The following is an 8,996-nucleotide window of genomic DNA, read 5'->3' as shown; positions in this document are numbered from 1 at the left end:
AAAAAAAAAAGAACTTTCCTTGATTTTCAGCTGGTTACAAGACATGGTCCCAGATCCTCCACCTAGCATCCAAGATCCTCATGGTCAGCTCCACCTGCCTCATTCCCAAAGGCCTTCTCCCCATGCCCACCTTTCCTCTGGGTCCCACACTCTTCTACGCACAGATCATACTGTATGTTAAAGTTTATATCTATTTGTAAAACTCTCCTCTGAGTCAGAAAGGTCTCAGAGTTAGAATCTGGGTCTTATTCATCTTTGCATTCACAGTGCGCACCACATGACAAAGCCCCACAAACACGGAGTCCTTAGGAGAATAAGTGAAATCATGTTACAAGTCAGCACCTGGGAGGAGAGGAAGGCAGAGTTGGGCAAGCTCCTCCCAGGGTTGAGGGGGCTTTGGAGCTAAGTCTGGAAGGATTACTGACAGGCAGAGGAGTAAGAAGAGGGAGGGCCAGCACAAGGAAGGAGGAACAAAAGCACCAAGGGTAAGGTTGGGAGCAGTGCTGGGGGCAGCAGCATTAAACATGGGCAGGGGAGTGATGGAGGCTGAGGCTTAAAAACTGGGTTGGGGGCATCTCGGGAGGGCTTGGAACCCCACACTACAGGTTTGGATTTGACCAGCAGCTTAAAACAGAAGAGGGATGTCATCAGCACAGCACTTTTAGGTAAGAACCTGTGGGGGTGTCCAGGGCAGGTTGGAGTCAGGGAGATGCTGGTGGTAGAAACAGCACTCAGGAGGCGATTGGATTAATCTAGGTGAGAAGTAACTGTAGCAGAATTAGTGTCAGCAGTGGGGGACCGAAGAGATGAAACAGCCTTCTCACTAAGGAAGAATCAAAGAATCAGCAAGACTAGAAACTGCAGAGTGAGGGGCTGGTGAAGGGGGAGGGGCATTTGGCTTAAGTATCTGAGGTCTCGCCCCTCTAAACTGGGATCAGACTGTGCCCAGACTCCACTCTTGCCAGCCCTGCCTGGCCCCTGCTGCTGGAAGGTAGGGGGGGTGGCATCCCTCACCCTTCTCCCACCCACACCTTCCCAGCCCAGTGTCCTTGCCTCCTGGCTTCAGCAGTGATCTCTGTGATAACTGCTCACCTTGAAGCCAGCATCTCCTCCTGATTATCTGAGTCCCCAGAGCATCAAGAAGACCAGAGAGCATACTGCTACATAACTTCCCACCACCATCTCCAACACCCTTTCCAAAGGTGCCACAGAGGGGAGGGATACTCTCAGACCAGAAAAGCTCACCAGGTTTTTTTTTTTTTTTTTTTGAGACAGAGCCTCAAGCTGTCCCCCTGGGTAGAGTGCCGTGGCATTACAGCTCACAGCAACCTCCAACTCCTGGGCTCAAGCGAGCCTCCTGCCTCCGCCTCCCAAGTAGCTGGGACCACAGGCGCCCGCCACAACGCCCGGCTATTTTTTGGTTGACGCCGTCATTATTGTTTTGGCGGGTCCGGGCTGGGGATTCGAACCCGCCACCTTAGGTGTACGTGGCTGGCGCCTTAGCCGGTTGAGCTATAGGCGCCGAGCCGCTCACCAGGTTTTAATTAGCCACAGTAACAGAGGAAAACACCCTGCCCACAGAGGGGGAAATGCTGGGTCTTCAGCTAATGCTTCCACTGCATACCAGCTGTGGGTCTCACTTTCCCTACTTGTGAAACTAGCATCATAGTCCCTGGCTTGATTGCTTCATGGGGCTGTAGAGGATGAAACTGGAGCATGGATAGGGTGCAGTGCCCAGAGTGGCAGAGCCCTGGGCAGACATATTCCCAGAATATGGGAACTGGAATGAATTGGACTGGGGACTCCCTCCTGCTGGCTGTCAGCAGCCCCTCCTGCGTGTGGCTGCACTTGTGCTACAAACCACTCCAGCTCAGTGTACAAGGCCATCTCCTCCCCAGGCTGCTTGTCACCTGGCCTTTGTGGGCTCACACACCTGGGCAGGCAAGCGTAAGAGGGCAGCATGGGAGGGGACAGACAGGAGGAAGAGTCACAGACCCTGCCCTCTGCCATCCCCGGTCCACCCCAGGCTGGTTGCCAGACCTTTCTGGAAGTTTAGGGTGCAGGTAAGAGTATTGCTGTTTAGGGCAGCAGTCTTCAACCTCAGGTTTGGTTTAGGGTAAGTCTCATTTAGTGCTTAACTAAGCCATCTTAAAGTTACCTGGCTTCCTGTCTTCCTTTGTATATTATTTCTGTGTGTGTTGCCCTGAATTCAGAATAACCACAGCAAGATAGGTTAATGAGGGAGGTTTAAAATACATATATAAAAATAAAATATGTATGTAATATATATAACTATGTATAGGTGGCCATAAAGTTTGTGTACAATTTAAAATAATGTGCAATTTTTAATTGCACATGAAATTTATGGACACCCTGTACATATAAAGCGTGCCCCAAAATTAGGGTGACCAGATTTTAACATTTATAAAGCGGGACAACATGGGGGGAGGGGCGGGGGGCAGGACAGGGCCTGACAACAATGCAAACTTTGATAAGCAGTTCTCGATAATCACTTCTCAACAATTATTTGTTATTATTACAGTTTAACATTATAAAATTAACAAAAATAATATAAAACTCATATTCTGGTGAAATAGCCACATGGCAGCTGAAAACCGTATATTCCTTTCCTGGTCTCCTGCCCATTCATGCATTTGTTCCAAAAATTGAGACTTTTTAAAAACATGAGGGACTCAGGACAAATTGTTAAAAAGTGAGACTGGCCTGCCAAAAGCGGGACATCTGGTCACCCTACCCAAAATGTCTACACATTTTTAAAAAGAAAAAAAGAGCTGTATTAAAATTGTAATGCTCAATATATACTTATAACAAAAGATGAATACAAGTCACATTTGAGCACTTCTTGTAATTGCAGAAGTCAAACATGCCTTGAATATTACAATTTTAATACAGTTTTTCCCTTTCTTAAAGTGTGTTTACATTTTTTGGTTGCAGTATATAATTAGAATGTTTTCCCAGATTATCATACAGTGGATAAAGCCTGTATGTCAAACTTTACCTAATTTTTTAACTTAAATTCAGTGTACAAGTATTATTCAGCAAAGCAACTAAAACCTATTTTATTATTAAGTCAGGCCATGGAATATTTATTCCAATTATGGTTGATCTTTACCTTATTTCATCTTACAAAATTCTAACATTTCTACCTCCTATTGCAAAAATAGTTTATTGAAACATATAACATCTTAGATATCAACCTAAAAAATGTGTGAGAGAGTATAGATGTCTCTAAATTATTTTAAGGTGTATAGAAGCAAGAATTTGAAGATCCCTGAGCAGGTGTTGGCTGTTTCCAGTGTTCCCACTGATGACTGGCCGCTTTCTGGCCTTGTCTCTCTAGTACCTCCTGTATTAGTCTGAAGATCTTTTGTAGAGAATATCCACTAATCAAGGCTTTTAAAACATCAACATTTATAGTCTCATTGAATGAGAAACGTGGAAGTTGTCTTTTCTGGTTGGTTAGGTGGCTCACTGATATCTTCAGGAACCTAATCTCTTCCCATCTTCCTATACCATCCTCCTTGTGTCACTCAAATCTTCCCCATGGCCACAAAGTGGCTGCCCAGCTCCATGCAGCACTTAGCAAAGACAAAGGTGCATACCCCTGATATGTCTCTCCCTTATGAGGGAGCTCATCCTCCCCAGACTTACCTTTACATCTCACTGGCCAGAAGTGGGTTATGTGTGGCCACCCTTAGACCAACCATTGGCAAAGGGGTATTGGGATGGCTGCTTAAACCAATCACCATCCATTCCCTGGTGTTAGGTATATTGCTACTGGAGGAAACTGTTCTGATTTTAACAAGGAAGAAGAGAATGCTATTTGGCGGATAGCCCAGTATTCTTCATTCTCCAGACCCCTTGGGGTCCCAACATGGCTCTCCTCATAGCCCTCCTCATCGTCCATTGAACTCTGATTCTCTGATTCATCCTTCAATGTCTAGCCTGGTGCCACCTCTTCTGTGAAGCTGTCCCTGGTTGCCCATCCCCTCCTTTGTGCCCCCCTCAACCTCTGTCTGTAGACCACTTCTGTAGACTACCAAATTAGTTAGCTCTGGAGACAGTGGCCCTCTCTTCACCATCAGCTTCTTGAGGTCAGGGACCTCAGCGGGCTGAGTAGTAGGAACCCACAAGCTCAGGCAGCTCCAAGGCAGGAGGCTGGAGCAGGTTGTCTGGGAATGGAGAGGGTCCTGACAGGGCTAGAGGAGAAAAAGCAGTCTGGATGTGCTGGTGAAGAGGCTGAGACCACACTGCCTGGGCCTTTGGTGCCAGGCTGGGCATGGTGGACTGTACCATCTGGAGGAGGGAATCATGGAAGGAAATAATTGGGACCAGCCAAGGTGACCTCTTCAGCAGTCATGGGGAAGACTGGAGTCTGTGAGAAAGCTCTGGGATCTGTGAGTCTTGTCACCAATCCAGAGTCCTCCCACCAGAGGCTCTGTCAGTTAAGTGGAGAGGCTATGAGCTCGTATTGACTGCCCCATCCCTCATCCTGGGGGCACAGAAAGAAGCAGTGACCTTGGACGTGCCTCCGTGACTCAGTCTCTTCAGCCAGAAAATGAGGAGATAAAAGTACCCACTTCATGGGGTTTTATGGAGATTAAATGAGTTAATATATATCAAGTACTTAGAATGGTGCCTGGCCAGGGTAAATGCACAATAATTATTGACTCTCATTAGTGTTGTTATTACAACACCTGGGGAGGAATGCCAAAGCCAAGTGAGTCCCTGTACTGCTCAAGGGACCCCAGAGGCAGAGACCTACCTGTTCTTACTCCCAGAGAAGTGGATCTGGGCTTTGAAGCTGCTGCTCCCAAAGTCTGCTTCCCAGTGCTAGGTTCTACCCATGTAAACCCAGGCAGAGAAGGCCATGAGTTCCAATGCCTGAACACCAGGCCCCCTAGCATCCCTGTACAGACTTCTGGACCCCTTGGTTAAAAGGCCTGCTTAGGGTCTGGGCTGGCAGAGCTGCTGGTATATGGAATGGAGCTGTGGATATGACCTGGAGACCCTACTGTGTGCTGAGCCCTAAGCACAGGCCTTGGCTGCTGTGTTGTGGAACTCAGCACACCTTTATCCTGTCTTTCTCTCTCTTTCCCCTTCCCCGACCTCCCTCCCATCTCAGGGTAACGGAATCCCGCCATCTTCACCTGTACATGCCAGCTGGGATGGCATTTATGGCTACTGTCACCTCTGTGGTCTACTATCACAACATCGAGACCTCCAACTTCCCCAAGCTCCTGATTGGTAGGAAAGGACGGGAAGGGAAAGGGGAGGGCAGAGGTGGGTGGGCAGGTGGGAGATGGGGAGGTGCTTGCCTTCATTCCTTTCATAATCTATCTGAGGGTGTACTATGTGCCAAACATTGTTCTAAGTGATAGAGATTTAGAAGTGAAGGAAAAAATCCCTGCCTTGGCGAAGGGTACAGTCTAGCAAAGAAGACGGTCAAGCAAGGACAGTGAATGAGCAAACAAACAAAGAGATGAATAGGTGGTGGTGATGCTGTGAAGAAAATCAAGCTGGGTGAGGCATAAAGAGTGACGGTAATGCTACTGTCTGTGTAGGGTGATTGGGGAAGGTCTCTGATGAGCATGAGCAAGCAGGGGGAAAGCATTCCATGCAGGAAGAACAGCAAGTGCCAGGGCCTTCTGATAGGAGCAGACTTGGCAGAGAGGCCAGTGTGGGCAAAGGCAAATGGCCAAGGGGAAGATCGGCAGCGGCCAGGGGAGGAGCAAGGGAGAGACCCTTCGAGCATGAGCACCTGAGTGAATGTTGGTGCTAAAAACCTATGTGGCGGAGCAGCAGGAGTCGGGGTTAGACTGGGGATGAAATTTTCCACTGGGGACACATTGAGTTTGAGACAGTTAACGCAAGTGTCAAGTGGACAGTTAGATAAATGAACTGGTTGTCTGGGGGAGGATACATATTCAGCACTTGAGCTTATTTGGTGGCATCTGAAGTTTAAGCCTGGTGAGCTTATTTGGTGGCATCTGAAGTTTAAGCCTGGATGAGGTCGTCTGGGGAGAGAAGAGAAAGGACCCAGGACCAGAGCCAGATGTTTGCCAACTCAGGAAGGGCTGTCTGCTTAGAGCTTTTGCCACCATGTGGCTGGGGTCCCCCGCAGAAGGAATGTGATGAGTGCTGAAGTTTATTGAGCATGTACTGTGTGCCAGGCTCTATGCTAAACTCAAAATCCCTACCACCTCCCTGATGGTACACTGAGACTCAGAGAGGTTAAAAATAATAACAGCGAACTCTTAATTTTGCACTTACAATGTACAGGCTCTATCCTAAGCATTTTATGTATATTAACTTGTTTAATCCTTACTACAACCCCCTTAGGTAGATGCCAGCATTATTTTCCCTTTACAGATCAGAAAACTGAGGCTCAGAGATTAAATGACTTATGCTAGTCTGCACAGCTAGTCAAGGGGCAAAGCCAGGAAGCTGGCATCCAAGCAGGCTCCTAACCATTTCTAAGGTAACTGGGAGTCCAACCTTCTTCAGACTGTGTCCTTGGGGCCAAGATATAAATTCACAGGTCTTCCTCTGCATTTGGGCTCAGTCTGCATGTCTAAGGCAGGGCTGTACACCTGGCAGTAGGCTGCTTCCAGACTTGTGTTGTGTCATTGAGTCAGACTGTGATTTTCAGGAATCACAGCATCTGAGTCGGGAATACTCTGTGCTAAGCCGGTGACATTGTGGTGCTATCAGGGGATAGAGAGTGCTTGTGGGCTGCTCACAGGTCTGCCTCGCTGGTGAGGTGAGGTCAGAGCTGAATCAGGATCATCCAGGAGATCCCTCTCTCCCTAGATAGGGCATAGGGAACAGCAGGTTGAGAGGGGTGACATTAAGCACGGCTTCAGGTCCTGCCTCACTTTCTGAAGCAGCTTCTCATGTGCAGAGGTGCCCCCTAGAAACACCCTGTCTGGTCATCTCTGTGAATTTGCTTTCTCATTCATTCCCTAGCAAGCCCATAATGTTCTCTCTTTAACACATAAATTACTAGCCATGGATGGATTAGTTCTTCCCAAGGAAGAAGAACTAAATCCTTCCATTCCCCTTATAGGAATTTTGCTCCCCTTGAGAGGAGACACCACAGAGGCAGAAATTCTAGCCCAGGGAAAAGTGAAGGATGGAGTACACTCTGTGAGCTATATGGATAGAGGTCAGTGTGTATTGGGGAGATAGCTAGCCCTCTGAGGAGGCTGATGTCTCATCATAGGTCTGGAGCCCATATAAAGGTGAACCACAGCATGGCTTATATTGTCCCACGAAGGAGCCATGACCCTATGCCCCCAAATGAGGCCAAGGAGATATTCTCTGAAAATGTCATGTTTGAGATGAGAGCTAAAGAAACTAACTGGGAGAAGGGAAAGGAGTGTTTCAGGCAGAGGGAATAGCATGTGCAAAGGCCCTGAGGCAGGAGGAGCAAGCCACATTAGGAAATCCAGAAGGGCTGGAACAGCAGGTGGAGCCTGTACGAGGCATCAATCTTTATCCCAAGAGCAGTGGGAAGTTGTTTGTTTGGAGGGTTTTTTGTATGTAGTAACATATTCGTAACATAAAATTTACCATCTTAATCATTTTTAAGTATACAATTCAGTGGTAGTAAGTACACTCACATCATTGTACCACCATCATCACTATCCATCTCCAGAACTTTTTCATCTTCCCAAACCGAACCTCTATACCTATTAAACAGTAACTGCTGGGCTAGGCACAGTGGCTCACGCCTGTAATCCTAGCATTCTGGGAGACTGAATGAGGTGAGTAAGCTCAGGAGTTTGACACTAGCTTAAGCAACAGTTAGACCCCATCTCTACTAAAAATAGACAAACTATCCAGGCATTATGCTGGGATCTATAGTCACAGCTACTCAGAAGGCTGAGGCAGGAGGATCTCTTGAGCCCAAGAGTTTGAGATTTCTGTGAGCTATGACACCACCGCACTCTAGCCTGGGGCCACAGAGTGAGACTCTGTATCTAAATAAATAAATAAGTAACTGCCCATTTGTCCTTCAGTCCAGACTTCCAGCCTCTGGGAAATACCATCCTACTTTCTATCTCTATGAATTTGACTATTACAGGTACCACATCTAAGTGGAATCATACACTCTTTGTCCTTATTTCTCTCTCTCTCTCTCTCTCTTTTTTTTTTTTTTTTTTTTGCAGTTTTTGGCCAGGGCTGGGTTTGAACCCGCCACCTCCAGTATATGGGGCCTAAGACCTATTCCTTTGAGCCACAGGCACCACCTTGAAACTGACTTATTTCACTTAGCATAATGTCCTCAAGGCTTATCTATTTTGTAGCGTGTGCTGAATTTCCTTCCTTTTAAGGCTGGATAATATTCCATTGTATGAATATACCATATTTTGTTTATCCTTTCCTCCATCAATGAACATTTGGGTTGCCTTCACCTTCTGACTATCATAAATAGTGCTCTTGTGAACCCAAGTATACTGAGAGTTTTCAACATACTCATGTCTGTTGCTTTATGGAGGCTAGATTGGAGGAGGGCAAGAGGGGGAGGAAGTAGGGAACCAGTGAGAAGGCTCTTGAGGGGGTCCAGAGGAGACATGCTTGTGGCTAAGATGTGGGTGGTACCCTGGGGACAAAGAAAAGCAAATGGATTCAAAATATGTATGAGATAAAATAAAACTTGGTGTCTGGGCATGGTGGCTCATACTTGTAATACTAGTACTCTGGGAGGCCAAGGCAGGAGGATTGCTTGAGCTCAGGAGTTCAAATCAAGACCAGCCTGCACAAGACTGACACCCCATCTCTACTAAAAATAGAAAAAATTAGCTGGGCATCATGGCACATGCCTGTAGTCCCAGCTGCTCAGCTCAGGAAGCCGAGGCAAAAGGATCACTTGAACCCAGGGGTTTAAGGTTGCACTGAGCTATGATGATGACACTGTATTCTAGCCTGGCAACAGAGCAAGACCCAGTCTCAAAAAAAAAAAAAAAAAA

The 8,996-nt window shown here is 47.0% G+C and overlaps 1 protein-coding gene across 5 annotated transcripts in view; it reads left to right on the top strand.

The window, feature by feature from the left end:
- Positions 1 to 8,996, top strand: part of ABCC8 (ATP binding cassette subfamily C member 8) — a 74,711-nt gene that overhangs the window by 2,232 nt on the left and 63,483 nt on the right. For all 5 annotated transcript variants that reach the window (XM_023518250.1, XM_023518228.1, XM_003781147.2 and 2 more), the window contains exon 3: positions 5,147 to 5,268. In XM_023518250.1, the coding sequence (XP_023374018.1) occupies positions 5,147 to 5,268 (122 nt within the window). The remainder of the gene's footprint in view (positions 1 to 5,146; positions 5,269 to 8,996) is intronic.

The sequence above is a fragment of the Otolemur garnettii genome, unplaced genomic scaffold, assembly GCF_000181295.1.
Source record: "Otolemur garnettii isolate 467f Iridium unplaced genomic scaffold, OtoGar3 scaffold00001, whole genome shotgun sequence".
Classification (NCBI taxonomy): domain Eukaryota; kingdom Metazoa; phylum Chordata; class Mammalia; order Primates; family Galagidae; genus Otolemur; species Otolemur garnettii.
Note: the sequence above shows the minus strand (reverse complement) of the source record. Positions and strands in the feature narration are given on the sequence as shown.